General features: G+C 39.3%; 2 protein-coding genes across 2 annotated transcripts; both read left to right on the forward strand.

Annotated features, from left to right (window-relative positions):
• The first annotated feature begins 811 nt into the window (after positions 1-811).
• Positions 812-10,169, forward strand: LOC113665257 (uncharacterized). The gene is made up of 9 exons (XM_027180933.2): positions 812-2,300; positions 4,704-4,875; positions 5,856-6,114; positions 6,429-6,656; positions 7,275-7,529; positions 8,035-8,220; positions 8,585-8,707; positions 9,205-9,336; positions 9,657-10,169. Exons 1-9 carry the CDS (start codon positions 1,469-1,471, stop codon positions 9,855-9,857), a joined length of 2,388 nt encoding a protein of 795 aa, XP_027036734.2. The 5' UTR covers positions 812-1,468; the 3' UTR covers positions 9,858-10,169.
• A 134-nt stretch (positions 10,170-10,303) lies between these two features.
• On the forward strand, positions 10,304-20,545 carry LOC113665259 (uncharacterized). Its single transcript, XM_089203457.1, has 9 exons — positions 10,304-11,358; positions 14,026-14,197; positions 15,234-15,492; positions 16,243-16,470; positions 16,858-17,112; positions 18,450-18,635; positions 18,913-19,035; positions 19,461-19,592; positions 19,940-20,545. Exons 1-9 carry the CDS (start codon positions 10,557-10,559, stop codon positions 20,132-20,134), a joined length of 2,352 nt encoding a protein of 783 aa, XP_089059583.1. The 5' UTR covers positions 10,304-10,556; the 3' UTR covers positions 20,135-20,545.
• Positions 20,546-20,730: the final 185 nt, after the last annotated feature.

The following is a 20,730-nucleotide window of genomic DNA, read 5'->3' on the forward strand; positions in this document are numbered from 1 at the left end:
GAGGGGTCATATGTTACATCGGCTTGCCAACTGTTAGGCAAAACCATCAGCTTGCTTAATGGATAGGTGTTAAGGCAAGGTTTCCTATTGTTGTGAAGAACTATAGTTTGAGATTATCACTCGTACCCTTAGCCCGCTCGTTTTGGCTTGTTATCATATTATTAGCTTTTCTGTGTGGGGTACTTTATCATGAGTTATTTTAAAGTTTTTTTCCTTTGACTGATTATTCTGTAATCCTTGCGTGGGTCTTGTGCCCGAGGGTGTGCAAGATCGAACACATAGCTTAACGTTTGAGTTGTTTGCCGCTCCAGTAACAGTTTCCGCGGGTGAAAATGTTTGGGTTTGTCTCCTGACCTCGGCTAGGACCAACAACAGAGTTAATTCCTGTTTTGATTTTTGTGTTCAGAGATTGGCCTTATATTTGGTAAAAAATCACGTACTTTATTCTTTAAGTTGTTCTTTAAGTCTCCTTAAAAGAATTTGGTTTATTGTTTAAGTATAGGGGTTAAACTTCCAAGGTCTAGGAACTTTTTTCCCCGGCTAGGTCTCTCAGCTCATAACCCAAATATGCTTACCATCAACTGATAGAATACTTAGGGGCATGCTTTAGAAAAACACTTCAATAGAAGCAGAAGAGGCATTTTTATTTTCTAGCCGCGGAAAGCACAAATATGGAAAAAAAACTAGAAAAGCATAAAAAAAGAGTCTTGGTGTCTCTCCATAGCGCGAGTTTCTTTGAAGCTTATTTCCCGGACGATACGTCGTAACACTATGTACAGTCATTACTATAGATAAATACTTCACGTTTAACGCCACAAAATAAGTGCATATTTAATCTATTTACCAGATAGACGAATATTTAGATGTAAAGATGTGTATATGTGATTCGACTGAAAATAAATTACAAACATCCATGTACAAATATAACAACAACCGGAATAACGACATAGGTACATGAAATAGAAACGAACCTACAATTTGTGGCGTTACCAGGTCCGACAGTAAAACTACTGATAGAAACACGGCGCCAGCAAAAACTAACGAAACGACTGACTCAGTTGAAATCAATTAGCCACAAGAATTATCTAACAAGAACAACGCCTATACTGGCAAGAAGTAAAATGCTACTGGCTTTCCGCAATTCTTATCCAACCTCACTCAAAAACGCGAAACTTGATTGAATTGAAACAGAACATGAAAACAGTAGTTTAATCGAAAGAAAACCAATATAAATTCATTTCGCAGTTAGTTGACCATAAATTAGAAATGCAAAATCCAGTTGCTTCAATTGCCTTTCATATTATGCAAATTATCGTTTAAATTGTTTTAACTTTGTTCTCGTGTGATCTTCGAGACCCACACAATTACTGGTTCAGTCCAGGGAGTGGCTTGTTAACGCCACAGGCGACAGTGAATTTAATCTTCTCCTTCCCTGGTTCAGTTCAGACCTTGTTCAGAACTTGGCATCATGGAGCTGAATAAAAGTTCAGAAATGATCTTTTCGGACCAAAGAAGCATCAAATTCGAAGGAAAAGATTCTAAATTTAGAATCGTCTCATTAGTCTTACTGGCTGTCGGAGTAATCTTTCTCGTGGTGGGAATTGTGCTAACCGTAATTGCATTAAAAGAGAAGGATGAGAAAACGCACGATTCAAACATCGCAAAACGGGAGACTTCTCTGTCAGGTGGATGCGACGGTTCAGAGGAAGCTAAACGAATTGGCCTCGATGAATTCCTTAGTCGAGTTCAGGCAACATATTACGAACTTCATCCTTACGATGTGTTTCAAGACCCAGACGTAAAAACAGAGACAGTCAAGGCAGAATACGTTGCTTACGATCCAACACCAGCCGTCATTAAAACCCGCACGGATAAGTCTTTGGCTTTGCTGAAAGAAATCACTGACAAAAAGATCAATGAAGACGCGTTAAAGTCCCGAGAAAGGAAGGCAATTGCTCAAGTGAAGCATTATCTGCAGCATATATTCGGTCAGCCTTATGATGTGAATTATTACGCAGGAGACTGGATGTTGGGACCGAATTTGTTTTGCTGGCAGGCAATCTGCTACCATGGATATGGTGTTTATCAAGGCCTGGGATCATATCACAAACCTTTCAATGCATCGGACGTGGAGCTCATAGAAAAGAAACTCAAAACTCACAAAGCTGGTATTTTACAATACATCGAGAACATGAAGATAGGAGTTCGCCGAGGAATGGTCAGAAGTGTAGAAGAGTGCAAAGCTGGTATTGACTCCATCGAATTGGTATATTCTGGCATTTCTTTACACAACGCGACAGGTATGAAGTTCAAATATTTAGACAGTTTTTAATGAGTTCTTTTTAGCCTTTTTTTCAATGGACCTTGGATGAGACGAGAAGAGGTCATTTAGTGCATTAATAATAATAAACTTTATTCAAGTGTCGTGCAACTTGAACATTCATTAAGGACCTTGCATGAGATGATAAGAGGTCAATAAGTGAATTGAAGCAAATAATATTAAGGAAAAAACGCAAATAACATTTAGAAAAAAAAAGCTCTTCTTGGAACGCAAATCAATTAGGCAAATGCTTATTCCTTTCATTTCCTTCCTAGTTGAAGTTTCGCCGCGCGTGACGTGGCAAACTGATTGGAGAAAAGTGAGAGAGACGTGCATTTAGAGCGAACGGGGATGGATCAACAAATTGCTAATAAATACTTTATAGGATGCTTTTAAAAAAAAGAGAATACCTCATCCTCTTTTGAGTTTAACAGGCAAAACTGCAAACAAATCAAGAACATTAATTCAAAAAGCTTTACCCAAGCGTGGCACCCACTTAACTAAGAGTGAATTCGTTCATGCTAATGAGTTTATCACTAAATGCTAATGTGAAAAACCCTAACACATGGAACATTTCTTAACATTTATTCGAAAACGTCTCGACCGCTGAATTTTTCCCCGTGAAAATTTCCAAACAACCGATTCTGCAAAGGGTAATGATTTTCGTCGTGTGATTGTGAGTGTAAAGTCAGAAAAAGCAGCAAAAGGGCAAGTGTATTCAAAAGCACCTTTGTATGCATTTCCACGGATTTTACAACTTAACTCTCAGCGAAACAAGAGTCTCTAGGTCTCTCTATTTGAATTTTTCGTTTAATTTGCGTGACTATGATTGCCAACGTTAGAATTAGCTGGCCTACCCTTGTCGTTATGCGACGATGCACAGGAAGCATAACTCTCCCGAGGTTTGGTCGACTTTCAGATGATCTGGTGGAGTTTTCTCCTCCCGAGAAAACAGGATCAAAAAACGCCTTTGGATGAGGATCGAATGAAAATAAAAGAAAATAAATTAAAAGAGGACAGCCTTATGTGTGCGGCGCGATCGTGCTTGTGTTCAAAAAGCTCAAGACGTGGTTACTCTGTTCAGGAAAATGGCTCTTCATATAATTCGAAAAGAAAAGAAATGGAAAATTTTACTTGTGTGTTTCCGTGTGTCTTCGTATGTCACCCGTCCGTGGCCTTATGTATTTATATGTATCCGATTTGACTCTTGGTACTGGTGTAGTGTTTCAGCCATGATCCACTGAATATTCTAGTTGTTTTGAACAGTCCAATACATTCCAACGTGAATCACTTGTGCGTGCCCGACAGGTCACCAAAATATTACGCGCCTCGTGAACACAAAGGAAATAAGTTATATAAAGCCACTCTTTGTGACTTTTTCCGCCCAGTTCATAAGCTAACCAAGACGGCGACCGCACATAGGACGTGGCAAAACAAATTATCTTATGACCAGAACAATAGCTCAGCACGTGTGTTTTGATCAAATTGGAACTCTGGGTCTAAAAACCTGATTCATACCGCCACTCAGGGCTTGTTTACATGGAGGTGGGAGACCCCAGGTAAGTGAGGTAACCCGCCTAGCCGTGGTCGAAAAATAAAACGCGTTTACATGCAATCTTACAACCCCGGGGCGCTGGGGTGAGGTTTCTAGAGGTTGTTGTTGCACTTGCAATCAAGGAGTTTGAGCAGAAGCGTCCCACGCTCACATCTCGAGAAAGACGAAAGAGCAATTCTCGGACACATATATATTTATTCATGAAAGCGTCACCCGTTGTGTTGCGCGGTGTCAGGTTACGCGAGGAACTGTTGACTTAATGTTATACGGAATAGTTTGGGAAAACAAATATGGTCGATTTATGATGCTAAATATTCCGAAATGTGAACATTTTACTCTCCTTGTGTGTCCGTTGCGGTTTCGGGTGATTTCTGCCATGAGACGGCTAGGAAATGTATAAAGTTTTAAAACACGCATGTTTCGCTTTTGAGCTTATTGCCATTAACGCGGCCCCGGCTAGGCGGGTTACCCCACCTTGACACGTTTAGCTGGCAAATTGTCACCCCGGCTGGCAGGGTTACCCTACCTGGCAGACCGGGCAACCCACCTAAGCGGGTCACCCCACCTATCACGTAAACGTGATCAAGATAAAATAAGAAATTATATGGACAGGCGGGTTACCCCACTTGGGCGGGTTACCTCACCTACCTGGGGTCCCCCACCTCCACGTAAACAGGCCCTCAGTAGCAACGTGTACTGGACCAGATGCGAGAACATCGATTCCTGCTTTTCCAAAGTGACTGCTGTTCATGTCTCCATCATGAGTAATATCTTAATTGAGCCTCATTGTAGAGAAATAAATTCTGGGTTCCAATTTGCTTTTTGCAGGCGTGCTGAACGAGTGGTTCGTTCAACCCCTGCTGGATCCACTATATTACAGTAATATCACAGAAGAGACCGACAAGAAATGGAAGGCAGAACACAAAGGAAAGAATGTCAGCGAAACCGTCAAAGAATATCTGGTGAAATATCTTGGAGAGCCGCTCGAACAGATGTTGAGGTACTAAGCTTATGGGTAGATCTTCTCGTATAGTGATGCGAGTATCATGCATAGGTAGAACTAACATCAAACAATTCACAATTTTATACCAAGGACCAAAATTGTGGAATTCTCTGCCTCATTCGATAATTGAATCTTACAATGTAAGATCTTTCAAACGGTTACTTAATCCCATTTAATTAATTTGCAAAATAATCAATGAACTATATAGCAAGGCGATTAATATTAAGTGATAAAATTTTCTTTTAACTTTAAACTTGTTAAATTACGTTCCACTTTCTAGTTTGACTTAAACTCTAGTTTTAGGAGGGAGCCTTACTTATAAGTATTCATGGTTTGCTGAGACTTTTTCGCCTTTTCTTTTCTCTATTTTATATTTCCCGTCAATTATTTCTGTAAATTAGCTTTGTTCCCCTTTTAATATTTAATAAAGACAAATGATAAATAAATAGATAAATAGAAATAGATATGCCTACCCCATAAAACTTAAGCCTTACCTTAAAACCTACAACATATTTCAATAAAGCTCTTACTATGCTAGAAGTTTCCTTTACACTTTTAACGTGTCTTTTTAGCCCAGCATGTTAAAGTATGACCAATGCCTTATCGGTGCGTTGTATTGCTTGGTGACAATTCCCTTGGGAATGACGGGAGGCCTTACTCGTTATGCACTTTGGTATAATGTAGTACAAGTATTGTGTACGATAGAGTGCTCAACTGATTTTCATAAAACCTAGCATCGGGTTATCACAAAGTGCCAACGAGTACTAAAAGTAAAACAGAGTAAATTTTTTGATTTGCATTTGATTGGATGAATGAGATCGATCAGGGAACGCGGCAAAGCAAAACATTACTCTCCCGCATTTCCTCAGATACTCAGCTGGAAACTGTCTATAATCACTACAATAGCTGTAGTAGTCATGTAATGATCAGTGCACTCAGAAAATTTGACACACCTAAAATACTTTTTTATGTCTCAGATACATTGAGAAGGAACACTTTCGTCATTGCGTTCCAAGCAATGTATCCAGCGGTTTAGCTTCCCTACCCCTGAAATATGTGTGGATCGATGGTAAAGAAAACAAGTCCTGGCCAACAGAACCAAACCTACCCACTGGTGAACCGCTGAATGGATCGCTGGCCTATTCTAAAATCATGTCGTATTTCACAACAAACAAAATAACGCCAATGGAAGTTCATGAGCTTGGTAAAAAGCAGCTCGATATTCTCTATCCCATGGTTAGTTGTTTGTACGCTTAGCTCATTCTCTCTTTCCACTATTATCACAAGATAACCCTAGTACAATTTGCCATTTTATACTAACACGTAGAGTGAATGGAGGGGCAAGCACTTAGTATTCCGAACGAGTGTTCAATTCTCTGTTTTTGGAAGACAATATTATTACAAAAAAGTCGATTTTAAAACGTAAAGGATGTGTTCGTCCGTTCATTTATTTATCAATTCGTTCGTTATTTCGTTCCTTAGTTTTCTAAGTCACTTACCATTCTGTTCAATTTTTTTCTTTCAACGATTATCAAAATCGAAATTTATAGGTCGTTGACGTTGCAAAGGAAGTCACTGGAGAGAAGGACAACCAAACCGCTGTGACGAAGTTCAGAGAAAGACTGAACTCTTCTGAGTTTTATTTTAACTCAGAACAATTCCCGAAAAACGAGTCTGATAAAGAAGCACACAGAAAATGCAGCGATATTGAAGGAGCGAAGAAATATTGCCCTAAACGTTGGGCTGCCCTTCAGCTGTGGTTTGCTGAAGCAAGAAAGGTAAGTTTCTTTCCGAAACTATCAGCATAAAAACAGGTAGAAATAAATCATTCGGCAACAGGCGATTGATAGAAAATTTGTCGAAGTTCCTTCTTCTTAACTAGTCTGTAGTTAGCGTGTCACGCAAAAACACGGCAGTGTATTTTAATAGCACGTCATCAGTCATGTAAGACGGCAGTAATTAAGTCAGTCAGTTTCTCAGGCGGTTAACGTGTGTATCAAGTAATCAGTGGGGTCTGTCGTTTAGCCAGTTTGATTATAAGTCAAACATTCAGTCGTTCCGTCAGTCAGTAAGCTAGTCAGTCGCTAAGTTAGTAAGTCTTCAAGTCATTACGTCAATCAGTCTATAAGTCAGTCCGTCCGTCAGCCAGTGAATCGATCACTAAGTCAATCGGTCAGGCAGTAACCCCGGAGGTCAGTCACTTAATGAGTCTGTGCAGGCAAGTCGGTAAGTTGTTTAATGAGTCTGTCAGCCACTCACTCAATCAGTGAGTCAGTGAGTCAGTCAGTCATTCGGGCAGTAACCTAGTAAGTCAGTCACTGAAGAAGTCAGTGCAGGTAGTCAGTTCAATCAGTCAATCAAAAAAAAAATGTGTTTATATTTCCTACCATATTAAGGTGATGAGCTTCATAGAGCCCAAGACCATTCCACTGTTCTACTTCAACGGTGACAGAGCGACCACACCCACTTGTCCAGTTGATTTAATTCCGGATTTGAACCCATCCAGTGGAACTCAAAGTTATTACTCTAGTACTCCAGATTGCGAAAGAAGCGCAAAGTATAGGATTCCGTTTTTCCTGGAAAACTTTGGTCCACGGTACCATGAATGGAGCGTCAATGCACACGAGGCGAGGCCTGGTCACCACACACAGGTCAATGCAAGCTCCGTAGAATTGCAACTTTAGTCTGACTGTGTTTGTGTTAATCTTTGACCCTCCCTTCGACACCTCCGTATACAGGATGGAACTGTTCTTATTCACATCGCATTCATCTCAACCAAAAGAAAATCATTGAACAAGATGATGTATTCATCTGTTTCTTTGACTAATTGAAAAACGGTTACCTTTGTATATTTGAAATCGAACAGTTTGTTCACTGACTGGGTACACATAGGGTTCTCAAGACAATATACGCAGGAATTTAACTGCAATTTTTTAAAGGTAGAACTTTACATTTCAGTAGACAAAGATTTAAAGCTCACAAAAAAAAACATACTGAAAAATCGAAGAGAAAGCAAAGTGGGCGGAACGTGAATTTCTGAAACGTCTCAAATAGTATGACGGGAATCCTATTGTTTCATGGCCAAATTTTCAATTCGAATGGTAAACACCTGGTATGATGTAATGGGAGTAACGTCCATAATCTCTCTCTCCAAAGGTTCAGGGTCACATAGAACATTTCCAAGACAGTTGTGGCGGTGTTATAAGCTGGCTGGATAGCATCACCTACTACACAGCGTTTTCAGAGGGATGGGCGTTGTACGCTGAGAATCCGTTAATCGCTCAAGATACGGACACGTACGAGAACGAACCCCTCCAGAAGTATGGAATGCTTAAGTGGCAGGTAAGAAAGTATAGCCTTCTGATCAAGTAGAAACGTCTAGAAGCGAAGGAGGAGTTCACACTTTATGCTTCGACTTCAGCCACTCTATATTTCTGTCCCACTCAACCTCACTAGGATTTCAGTTGCTGTGGTCCATCATGATATATCTTTTTTTATAACATCCATTTTGAAATCATTAGTGATCCTTGAAATATTATTGGCTCTCGACAGTGCGATTTATTCACGCATCGCACATTTTTTGCTCTAAACCGCATCCTATTCACGCGCATGATCTCAGACCAAATTGCACTCCAGTCGGTTCAATAACCATTATTTATGTGGCTTCTGTTCTGCCCAATTTCACTGCATTTCTCAATTCTTTAAGGTGTGGAGAGCTCTTCGGCTGATTGTGGACACTGGTTTACATTACGTTGGATTGTCTCGCGATGATGCCCTGGAATATTTCAATAAATATGCATGGGACGATACAGACCTTGCAAAGAAAGAGGTACATTAATTTTCTTCCTACTGTTGTGAAGTATTTAGTTAGCTAATTAGCTTCGTTTATATTTATTCATATTTTGAATTCATTTAATCAAACTTTGAGTTCAAATTCTAAAGAGGTCAGGGCTTTTAGCTACCGTTACGTGTTCCCTGATTGTGACTGTCTTGTCTAACAACATTATTGGACACGCCTAGTTTGTAAACTGACCCTGCCTTGGATTCACACTAAAATTCTTGTTTTGGCTTCGAAGTTGAATCCAAACCAGGACATTTAAGTCCGAAGTTAGCGCGCTTGCTCAAAGACCAAATAGCCTTCCAAAGGGTAAAAGCATAGAGCAAGAGCGGCTGGGGTGCATCAATTAAGATGAACATCACATGTAAAAAGGCCCTCCTCCTACTCGCCACTGGCTGCCAACACTCCTATCCTTCCAAATCTATCTCACTTGAAAACAGTTATTCTCTTTTTTATCTTATTGACCCTTATATGACCTGGCTTATTAGGTGACTCGTTACCAGAGCGACCCAGGACAGGCGACCGCTTACATGATCGGTCAGTTGGAGATTGCACGGCTTAGGAACTATTGCAAAGATGCGCTGGGAGATAACTTCAGGTTGCCTGAATTTCATTATCAGGTAATTTCTCTGCCTTCTTCCTCTCTCCCACAACTCAAATAACCCTAACCCTAAGAAAATAAAATATTCGGCTTGCATTAAAGAAGGGGAAAATGCTGCACACTGCAAAGTGTGGCATCTTACCCAAGACGTTTCACTGCAAGATCGAGTGGTACTTCACTTGCTAAAAAGCATTTTAGGCATGCAAGGCGGAGGGATACTTAAGGGACAAGAACGGGACGAGGAGATGGTGGCTTATCGGGTGGGTTGCTAACCGCGAAAGTAACCTGGGTGTGCTTTCAAAAGGACTTACATCCTTATCCTTATGGTATCTTTTTCAGGTGTTGTCCCAGGGGTCATCTCCGCTAGCTTATTTATCTGATCACGTGAAAAAGTATGTGGCGTGCGTCAAGGATAAAGGAAAGGAAGGCTGTGACTTCATCCTTAATCCACCAAAGAAAAGCATGGACGAGTCAAAAGATACTAAAAAATCAGGACTCCACCGGGAAAAAATACTGAGACCCTTTCCGCATTATTTGTAATGTGCAATTGTATCCAAAGATTTTTTGAAATGATTTTGAGCCATAAACTAATTGACTGATTTTTAACTTTTGATCCTCCTGAACAGTCAGTTGGCACAGTTTTTGGTTTTGCGTCTCTGCCAGATTATTGAAATAAGCTGGGCACAGCAATTGAAACAAAAACATTTTGATCACAGCTCAGTTACAAAGCGGAAAAAACCCTCACGCAACAGTTCTTCGTAAATGCCTCTCAAAAGCTGCCTACTCTTAAAATGATTTCTGTAACCGATGTTCTTTATTTCTACAGAAAAATAAATAAACCGTGATACGAAAGACAGCCTATCAGTTTATATAAAATACCTTGGTGTCACGTCAATCAAGATAAGCAAATATTCATAACTCTTGAAGAGAAGTTAATGGATTGACTTTGCCTTGAGGTCGAGCACCTCTCAAATTTTCTTGACTTCCTTCCGTAGAAATTTATAATTGGGAAGTTATCAAATTGTTGGAGCATGAAATATAATCGAAACATCTAGAACTGATAAATTAAGTTGAAGCGAGCCAAGTGGCACACTAAAGCGACAGCCAAAAATGTAAATTATGTAAATATTTTTTTTGCGGGTACACAGCTGAAGGGTAAACATTGCTCTGCCCTGGCCCGCAACTGAATAGATGTTGTACTCGTTTCAGCTACCAAGGAGGTCAAGGTAAATAGAAATCATGGTCGCCGATATTGTATTCGAAGGGGGTAAGTCAAAGGGTAGGATATTCCTAATCCTATTCGCTGCAATCGCTGCTATCGTATTGATCGTAGGAATCGTCTTAATAGTTCTTGCAACTGAAAAGAAAGGGGAGACTGACAGTAAGGCTTCGTCCACATCGACGTCGTCCGCAGCATCATCCTACTGTGACTACTCTGAAGAAGCCAAACGGATCCGTCTAGAGGAGATAATTATGCGCGCAAAGAAGAAATATTATGAGAAACATCCTTTCATGCTGCCGCAAGACCCCGATGCCTCTCGAGAAGAAATCAAGAAGAAGTACACAGCATACAATCCAACGCCGGATTACATAAAAAGTGTTACTGATGCAGCGCGGAGTCTCTACAATGAGGTCAAGGAAATAAAAGTGGACTCTAAAAAGCTCAAGCCACGCGAAAGGAAAGCACTATCACAGCTCAAACATTATTTAAAGACTGTATTCGGTCAGCCTTTTGACATGAATTTCTACGCCGGAGATTGGATGATGGGTCCAACATTCTACTGCCATCCGAGGCAACAAGTCATCTGTAACTTGGGTGCGCATTTGCAAGGATTGTTTAGAAGTCTAAAACCAGAAAACTTGCAGGATATAGAACTTATAGAAGAGAAGCTAAAAACTCACAAGGAAGGAATTTTGAGATACATAGAAAATCTGAAAATGGGAAAGTTGCACGGCATGGTTTATAGTCAAGATGCTTGTGAAGCGGGAAGGAATGCACTCAGAAATAAATTCCTGAAGATCGCCTTGAAAAACGAAACAGGTTTGTTTTTATATTTTGATTTGTGATGGGGTATGGGAATTTTCTTTCTTACAAACTTAAAGTATCTTCAGGCGCCTTGATTTTATTGCTTGTACTTTCTGTTTCTTTTCATGACCAGTTTTTCAAAGATCGCCTTTCTGTCAAAGCGACTTAACAGACCAAGTGAAACTCTGAACTTAGATTTCTTTCCACCGCTATAGCAAGAAGAAATTCAATTTGATACCTGTTTCCGCCGATCAAGAGTATTGTTTACGTAAAACGGCAGCAGTTTGTTAACGTTTCTTGCTGAAATGGCCATGATAATTAGCTAGGGGTTAACTAACTAGCCAGAAAGTACGTTAGTGTAATCCTACCCCAAAAGTAGGATAACAACACGCGCCTCATTCCAAGGCAGAATGGAACATAATCTTGTATGACGCATGTATAAATGAGTTAAAACTATAGCAAGCCACATGATTTGCAATCAAGTAATCAGTCAACAAGGTGAAACATAACTCGGTTGCAGTGGTTATCTCTTTGTTTCTTAACTGATACTATCTAAACAAAAAAATTATTGACGTCGTATAACGCGTTTTAAAGAACGTCTTGTGTTTTTAAATTATTAAAACGTCAAGTCTTAAGAAAACAAAATTACTTTTGAGTAGCCGGCTTAGATGTGACAGAAACAGAACTTTTCGCGAAGATTCCGTTGATGGACTAAACTGAAGTAATTTTTTTAAAACGGAAAACCTTTAGGAAAAACCTGACGATCACGTTTTCTTGTTCTCGCACCTTTATTGTTGTGTAAATAATCCCACTGCTTGGGTTGCTTAAACTTAACCCTAAGCAATTACAAAGGTGATGCCTTATGCATTTAAAGAGAGGTTTAAAATCTTAAAAGCTTTCATACTTTTAGGTGAAAACATCGATCTGGTTTTTTTTGCTAACCGATATAACCGGACCAAATATTAGTCCTTCGCGTTGATTAGCTTAAATTATGAGGTCTCAAACAATAAAGATTCTTTATACAGATTTTACCAACGTAATAAAAGTAGATGACGTGAATAACAGTGATGGTAAAGCAAGCTTAAAACGGCAGAAATCGCCAAAAAATAAAACGGATACACAGGGTATGAGTAAGTTTTATTGATTTTACGAGAAAAATGTTCATATTTCGAAATATTTATCGTTTTAAATCGACCATACTTCGTTCCCTTTACTATTCCTTATGACGTGTTCAAATTTCCAACAGTTCCTCTCGTAACTTAACACCGAGTCACACAACGCGTGACGCGTTCATGAATTAATCGTTGGCTTTTTCTCGAGACGTGAGCTTGGGCCGCCTGTGACAAGACAAATGCGTAAACAATATTTAACATAACAACATTATACACAAAAAAACACAGGGTTTTGGATCACGTATTTATTAAAAAGAATATCCATACAACTACATTGAAAACAAACATAAGATTCACCTTTCTGATCGTGAAATTAATACCATTCGTACTGTTATCTTAGCTACGTTCCTTGCCATCAAGTGAATCCAACATGTCGTCTTTCTTCACAAGCAGTTTGCAGCCATTATAGATATGTTCTTTAGTCTCACGGTAGTAGTGTTGTTCAATAGATTGCATAGAGTATATGCAGTTTGGTTTCAGATTTCAGATTTTGCTTTTTTCAACAAGTGAACGTTTTTCAACTAAGACATTGGCATACTTAGCATACAAGGCATTCAAGGCTTTCATGGCTTTCAAGCGTTCGCGACTCAATCCGTTCCAAAATTACCGCTTAATAACATCTTTCAGTGTGGATTAGCCGCGATTAATACGACTTGTATATGCTTCTGTAAGTATTTTGCGCGTTGCGCCATAATTCTCCAGGAGATCGCAATCCAAATACGTTGAAATGCAAAACAACCGACCAAAGAGTTTTATAAGCAAAAATCTCGTGATTCGTCATGTGACCGGGCCCTGTCTGTGCATGACAACGTCAATCATCATCAAGATAACACGCGTGATCAGCATGTGAACACCTCATTGGATCACAGTTAGTTGTCATGGTGTTGAGGACCCAATGACCACTGAGTACTATTGCGCAATTTTTCCATTTTGTGGCGGAGGAAAAAAAAAAGACGACAAAAAAACAAAGGCATTTTATGACTGGGCTACCACAGGTATCCCAGTAATATGCTTTTGTCATACTAGAAGGTGAGCTCAAATCTAATCTTTGGGTGGTCAGGTAAATTTTTGATCGCGACATAATGAAATCCTTAAACCTCACCAGGCGATGAAGAATGATCGCTGGCTGAGCATAACTTAATTAACATTGCATGATTAAGCATTATTGAGCAACCTCTTGAAATAGTGAAATGGATCATTATATATATATCCGTTGAAATTCCACTGAGAGTCTGAGACCAGGACTAAGGATTTGTGAGAACAAGGGACTGTCGTAAGGATCCAAAAAGACCTCGAAGCAAAAACAGTCATCCTACTTGAAGGGCAAAAAACCGAAGCTAACCATGAAGAAGCGATTGGTCTCGGCGTTCTCTCCGATTGGTAGAGAGAAACGCGCAATTTTGTCGACCAATTGAGGAGCGAATTAAAACGAAAAAGATGAATTTTCGGATGTTTCACCTGTAAAATTCGTACCATTTTTAAATGAATTCTTTTTTTTTTTAATTTCCAGGTGTGTTGTATGAGAAATACGTCAGCCAAGCTCTTAATGATGATTATTATAGTAAAATCACGGACGAAATGAAAAGCCAATGGAAGAGTAACCACAATGGAATGACGGTGAATGAGTCCTTAAGTGAATACCTTGTGGAGTACATGGGAAAGCCAATGACGGAACTGTTGAGGTAAAGCAGAAGAACTTAGAATGATCACATAAACTTATGTTTTGACGACTCCACACAACCATATCTTTTGTTGCGTAAAACTAGCGCTAAAAAATGCTTTGGTGTTTATCAATGTGTTTTATGTATATGTGTTTCTAACATTTTAATGTTAGAATTATTTTCTAACACAAGTTGTTTAGTTAAAGATTTTTCTTTATTCTTCTCTTTCTTACATATACAACTTATTACCTCGGGACTAGCTCTGATCTCACGATGAAAGTATGGGTCACCGCCTATAAAAGTGACGCTTACTGAGCTGTCAATCTCTAACCTTCGTCATGTTTTTACACTTAACTAGCGAATCACGTTAAGCTACCTTCGAGATGTTTACGCTTTACAAAATGATTTTCTACATGTCGAGCGTGCTAAATCATACCTGTAAGATAAGACTGCCAAAAGGAATAAGAAATGATTAATTGGCTTATTATAATCTTTACTGAATGGCTTATGATAATACATTATTTCCATTCATTTTCAAGGTTTAAATAAGTCAAAAAAACACCTCTAATGAAAATTATTGCTAAGCTTGTAATTATCATACTGAGCTACTAAACAGTATGGATAAAGGGGAAAAGTTTCTGAAGAAACTGTGGTGCTGCGTGCATCAAGGGTATTAAAAGAATGGTCGTTTTTATCCACTGAGTCGATAATGTAAATTGGTTAACGTAGTCACTTTATACAGCTGAAGTAACTTTTTAATGATGGCTAATTAACATTATCAACGGGGATGATAAGAACAAATTATCTTAACGTAAAAGTCTCCCAGAAACATCCTCAGTGCTTGCTTTATAAGCCTGCAACCCAAAAACGAGCCAGTGACCCACATTTTTCGTTTTTCCAATCGGTACTAAATGAGGAGAGTTGTAGTGGTTTTTATGGATACTCTTCAATGTTGAAGATCAAACGATTTGATCCTAAACATTGAAAAGTATCTATATAAACCAGTACAACTTACATATGGTTTCGGGAGTATGCGTTACCTTCAAGTGTCTTATAGGTATCTTCAGTACGAGCATTACCGCTACTGCGTTCCAAGTAACGTGTCCAGTGGATTAGCCTCTCTACCTTTAGCTCACGTTTGGTACGATGGAAAGGAAAATACATCTTGGCCAACAAATCCAGAACTATCTAACGGTGACAGGTTGAACGGTTCTGAAGCATACGCTATGATCTTACCATATTTCACGACTAATGATATGACGCCGATGGATGTGCACAGGCTGGGATGGGAGCAGTTAAAAATGCTCTACCCGTTGGTATGTACTTGATATCAAGTTATGGACGAAAAAGACTCTTTGGGAGGGTTCTTCGAGAGTTTTTCTTACTTTATTTAGAATTACAGTAGGATTATTCTTGGATACAACTAATTGATCGAATTGACAAGCTGTACAGTTCTCAGCAAATCTTCCCTTCCCTTCTCTGTATACAGAGAAGAGTTTCACGATTGGCGATAAACATTTCGAATAATTGTAAATGACAGAAAAACAGAGTAACGTGACTTCTTTCTTAATTACTAGCCGAGCGTTAGGGCCGCACAGGGGAATATGAGCCCGAGGTCGTGGAAGTACGAACAAAAACGACCGTTCGCGGAAAAATATTTCCTAGAACAGTTAAGGCAAGCGAGGTTAGCAAGTACTTTATATATGACTCTCGGAAACATCTTGTTTATTCTGAACTTGCCGGCTTTCGTGACAAACAAAAGAATACACGGCGTATTGCCGTTTCCGTGGAAACAGTCCGATATACGTACATACTTGTATGTATATGGCAAAATACGATATACGATATGGGAAAATCCCGACCAACAAAGCAGCAGTTAGAGCGCTCGACCACCTTGCCTTATAATGAACGCTTTTATGACATGACAAAAGATATGCTAAGGCCAATGTTTGAATAGAGGTTAAATTTTTTATATAAGCGATCTATGAGATGGTATGGGTTTGGAACTCAGAACTAATAGAGCATCCTTAAAGAAATTTTAATAACTTTCCACTGGTTCTACATAGGCTACGGAGGCTGCCAAAAGTGCTACTGGAGAACAAAACGAAGCTACGGCTATCAAGAAATTCAAGGAACAACTCAACTCTACTGACGAATACTTCAATGATGAAGCTTTTCCTAAAAACGAATCTGACAGGGATGCACAAGTAAAATGCAGCAATATCGAAGATGCTAAGAAATATTGTCCGACCAGATGGAAAACCCTTGAAAAATGGTTTACGGAAGCCAGATCGGTATGAAGTGATGTGTACTTTTTGTCTTGTTTGTAGCAAAAATTGATGAACGGAAACTTTATGCAATCGGTCTAAACTTATTTCAAATCGTTTGTAGCAATAATTGATGAACGACAACGTTATGCAATCGGTCTAAAATTATTACAAACTGGTATCAACCTATCAGTAGCTGTTATTAACTGTAATTAAATTCTTCATTCCATCAACCCTATAACTTCACATCTATTATAATTTTCTGACATTGGATTTAGCCTTAGAGTTAAGATCCCATCTGCATTGGTTTTATTTGTGTTAAGTTTCCCATTTGAGGCAGTTTACTTGCTCTTACCTTTAACTCTCACAAGCTTTTTCCTCTGTTTAGATTGGTCTTTGTAATTACTTTTTCAGGTTATGAGTATGCTGTACCCTAAAATTACCGACATGTTTTACTTCGCCGGAGACAAACACTCAACACCCAACTGTCCTGTAGAACTAAGACCAGACCTGAACCCATCTAGCGGTATACAGAGCTACGACGGAAGTGATGCAATGTGCACAAAGCCTGCCCATTACAACATTCCTTTCTTCCTAGACAGACTGGGGCCAAGGTTTTCTGAGTGGAGTATCAACGCCCACGAGGCTCGTCCAGGTCACCATATCCAGGTGAAAATTTTGCAATTTTAAGTTGGTTGTTGTTTTATTTAATACAAACTTTTATATACACCTTTTTTTGGAACCAAATTAACTTACGTTGCGAAATTACTGGAGAGTTGAAAAGGCACAGAAAGGGAAAAGGCAAACTCTCAAGTTTTCGAACTCGAAGGTTACTTTAATACGTTTTTTTTAAACTCTTCGATAATTTTTTGATTACTTTGAGACGACTTAGTTCTGAAAGCCTGAAAGCACAATGTATCACTATTGTGTTCGATTCCTGAGCCAAGTTAATATTCGTTCTCCCATGATCCACATATCCTCCTTTCCCAAAATCAAACACCTCAAAATGCAGGTAATTTAGTGTTAACAACTGGGTTGAAAACGTAAATTAGCCACCGTAAAGAGTAAAAAAGCTGACGTTTCGAGCGTTAGCCCTTCGTCAGAGCGATTAGAGGAATTGTGGGTTGTGTATGGATTTATATGTAGAAAGTGGAGCTACGCCATTGGTGGGAATATGGTGACGAAAAAACAGGAATAAATTAGTTGAATGAAAAGCGCTCGTTGATTCCGTGGGGATTAAGGGTGCCGATTTGAAATATAAATTTTTGTACTAGTGTTTTACGGCTTTCCGAACTGCCTAGATGTAAGGAAAGGCCGCAAACTGCCATATGCTGTTTAGAATGATAAGGAAGATTAAAGTGTCTAGCGACTGGCTTGGATGCGTCCTTGTCATTTATTTCCACATCGCGAAGGTGTTCTCGGAATCGGTCACCCAGTCGTCTTCCTGTCTCGCCGATGTATAACTTATTGCAATAAGTGCAAGTTATGCAGTAAATAACATTGGCGGAGGTACACGTAAAGTGATCAATGATCTTAATGGATCTTTTGGGTCCCGATATTTTCTCTACGTTGTGAATGAAAGGACAAGTTTTGCATCGTGAGCGAGCGCATTTAAAAGTTCCAGATTGGTCATTGGTTTGAAATGAACTCCTGACTAAAAAGTTGCCTATGTTTTTGTCACGTTTGAATGAAATAAGTGGGGGTCGCGAAAAGATAGTGCCAGTCTCTGAATCGTTTTGGAGTAATTTAAATTTTTTAAGAATGATAGATTTAACTGCGTGGTTGTGAGGGTGAAATGTAAGAGTAAATGGAATGCGATCCGTGTCAAAATGCAATTTGACCTAAGAACAGTTTGCAAAGAGCTACCTCGCGGATGTACTATAATTAGATTTTTTTACAACAGTTTGGTTTACTTTTGAAATTCCTACAATTCGACTTTCCTCTAGACAGTTCAGATGTCACTTCGTATACAATTCATAATTCATATACAATTTTTACTGTGGTAGATCCAAGGGAATAGAGAGCACTTTGAAGACCCCTGTGGAGGTCCAATTGGTTGGTTAAGCTCCAAGACATACTACACGGCGTTTTTGGAGGGGTGGGGTCTATATGCTGAGAATCCATTGATATCAAACGATACTGATGTCTACGATGGAAGACCATTGAAAAAGTATGGCATGCTGAAATGGCAGGTTGGTCATGACGATAATCAAGCAAAGGATAAAATGATAGTTGAGGTTGAGATCACGCATGGATAAAAGCGCTTGTCTCTCACCGCTGTACCCTGGACTCGAGTCCCTGACCTCACGTCATATCTGGGTTAGGTTTCCTCTGTTCTCTTTGCCTTCCAGGAATTTTATTTCCTAGGTACTCCCGTTTTCCACCCTCTGGGAAAACCAGCACTAGAAAATCCCGTACATAGAAAGTCACCTCGTAGAAGTATCGATGCTAACGTTTCTGCGTTTTCAGATCTGGCGAGCAGTAAGAATGATCGTAGACACAGGACTTCACTACATAGGAATGAAAAGAGACGAAGCTATCAAGTTATTCGTCGATAACGCTTGGGATGACTCTGACTTTACTCGTAAAGAGGTGAGGAGAGTGTCTACGGCTCAAGGGTGTTTGGATGCAATAGTTTACAGTGCTCTTACAGCGTTCATTTGCTAGCTTGACTTCCACTTCCTCTCTTCCTTTTACTTTCTCTGCAACCCACTTAGGGGTTGATGCCATCCCGTGATGCAGATGGATACCCCGCTGAGTCCATACTTCCTACGTTGTCATAATTAGTAGTTAAGGCGAAGTGAAATCAGGGCTTGTCATAAATTACATAGCAGAATTCATAAGCTGGATGTGCAAGGACGTTACTTCGGGCACTAGACGGACATTTGGATACTTACTGAGGAAAATGCATGCTACAAACGATTCAGAGTGGCCGCGATCTAGTAATCACTGTGATATGCTCTTGCGAGAAAAAAAACACTAGTAGACTTTGATGTATTATTTCTTCTATGTAACAGGTAACACGTTATCAGAGCTGGCCAGGCCAGTCGACCGCGTACATGGTTGGCAGGATAGCCCTTCTAAAAAACAGAGATCATGCAAAAACTGCTTTGGGCAAAGACTTCGATCTCAAAGACTTCCACTATCAGGTGAATAACAAAATAAACATAATATGATACACATAATAGTAATTTGGATTTATCGTCGTTATATGAGGGAGAGAAAAAGTATCTTCAATCGATTTCTCTTTTCCAGTGGGTCGTGGTTGCAAAATGCCAGGGCTTTTTTGTCTATTTATTTACTTAATTATATTTTTCTTTTGTTGTTGTTTAGTCGCATATCCTAGATTATTCCATTTCTACGGCCACATTTTCTCTCTTATTGGTAAAGGGCCTAAACATTTGCACACCTCATTTCTTTACAGGACTAAAAAAAAATTGACAAATATCTGCTCGCACAGTCCAAATTAAATTCTTTTCTTTAACTTATTTCTCAGGTATTGAGTCAAGGCTCTTCACCACTCGCCTTTCTTGAAGAACACATCGAAAATTATGTCGAATGCGTCAAAGAACCCAAGAAGGAAGGCTGTTCTGAAATCCTTAACCCGCCCAAAAGGGGAAAGGCAAAGACTAACGATAACAAGTCTGCAAAGAATTTGCAGTCCTTTGAGGCCTACAGGCATTATGCTTGAAGAGAAGAATATTCCATGTCTTAGTACATTATAATACAAAGACTGAACGGAGAAACACGACACAAAAACTCGGCTTATTAGCCAAACAGTACATGCCACCGTCCTAAAGTGACGGCTCCTCATAAACAATTTATTGCAAGCGTTTTTTTTTTTTTTACTTTGTCTCCTTGATATACTGCCCTATAAGTTTTGCTGCACCAGTAACCACTGCTGCCATTGTTATTCAGTCATTACTGCCAATATATCTTCATTTTTCATAGAGGTACTGTTTTGTGGAGGAAATGTTAACCACCGCTTTGATTCATGGAAAAACGACCATGTTGTTCGCAGAGACTCTCCGCTTATAAATAAAGTAGAAGATAAATGAAAACACTTGACATCAATAATAAATTCCCTATCTTGATCACTAAAGTGGTGTTACAGCTTTTTGATTTTTCTTCTTATAAAATTCCTCAAAGACTATTATGACAGGAAGAAGACTATTATGACAGGAAGAAGACTATTATGACAGGAAGAAGACTATTATGACAGCAAGAGCCACAATCTTTCCTCTTTGTTTCTTTTTGTTATTCCTCGTGCTGGATGATACGCGAACG

Source organism: Pocillopora damicornis, chromosome 4 (assembly GCF_964200805.1).
Source record: "Pocillopora damicornis chromosome 4, jaPocDami1.2, whole genome shotgun sequence".
Lineage (NCBI taxonomy): Eukaryota > Metazoa > Cnidaria > Anthozoa > Scleractinia > Pocilloporidae > Pocillopora > Pocillopora damicornis.

Excerpts from the sequence above, each read along its gene's own strand:
- LOC113665257 (XM_027180933.2), top strand. The coding sequence starts at position 1,469 with ATGGAGCTGAATAAAAGTTCAGAAATGATCTTTTCGGACCAAAGAAGC. Across the intron at positions 6,657-7,274 it reads GGTTTGCTGAAGCAAGAAAG|GTGATGAGCTTCATAGAGCC; the intron begins GTAAGTTTCTTT and ends TACCATATTAAG. Across the intron at positions 9,337-9,656 it reads TGCCTGAATTTCATTATCAG|GTGTTGTCCCAGGGGTCATC; the intron begins GTAATTTCTCTG and ends TATCTTTTTCAG.
- LOC113665259 (XM_089203457.1), top strand. The coding sequence starts at position 10,557 with ATGGTCGCCGATATTGTATTCGAAGGGGGTAAGTCAAAGGGTAGGATA. Across the intron at positions 11,359-14,025 it reads CGCCTTGAAAAACGAAACAG|GTGTGTTGTATGAGAAATAC; the intron begins GTTTGTTTTTAT and ends TTTAATTTCCAG. Across the intron at positions 15,493-16,242 it reads TAAAAATGCTCTACCCGTTG|GCTACGGAGGCTGCCAAAAG; the intron begins GTATGTACTTGA and ends GGTTCTACATAG.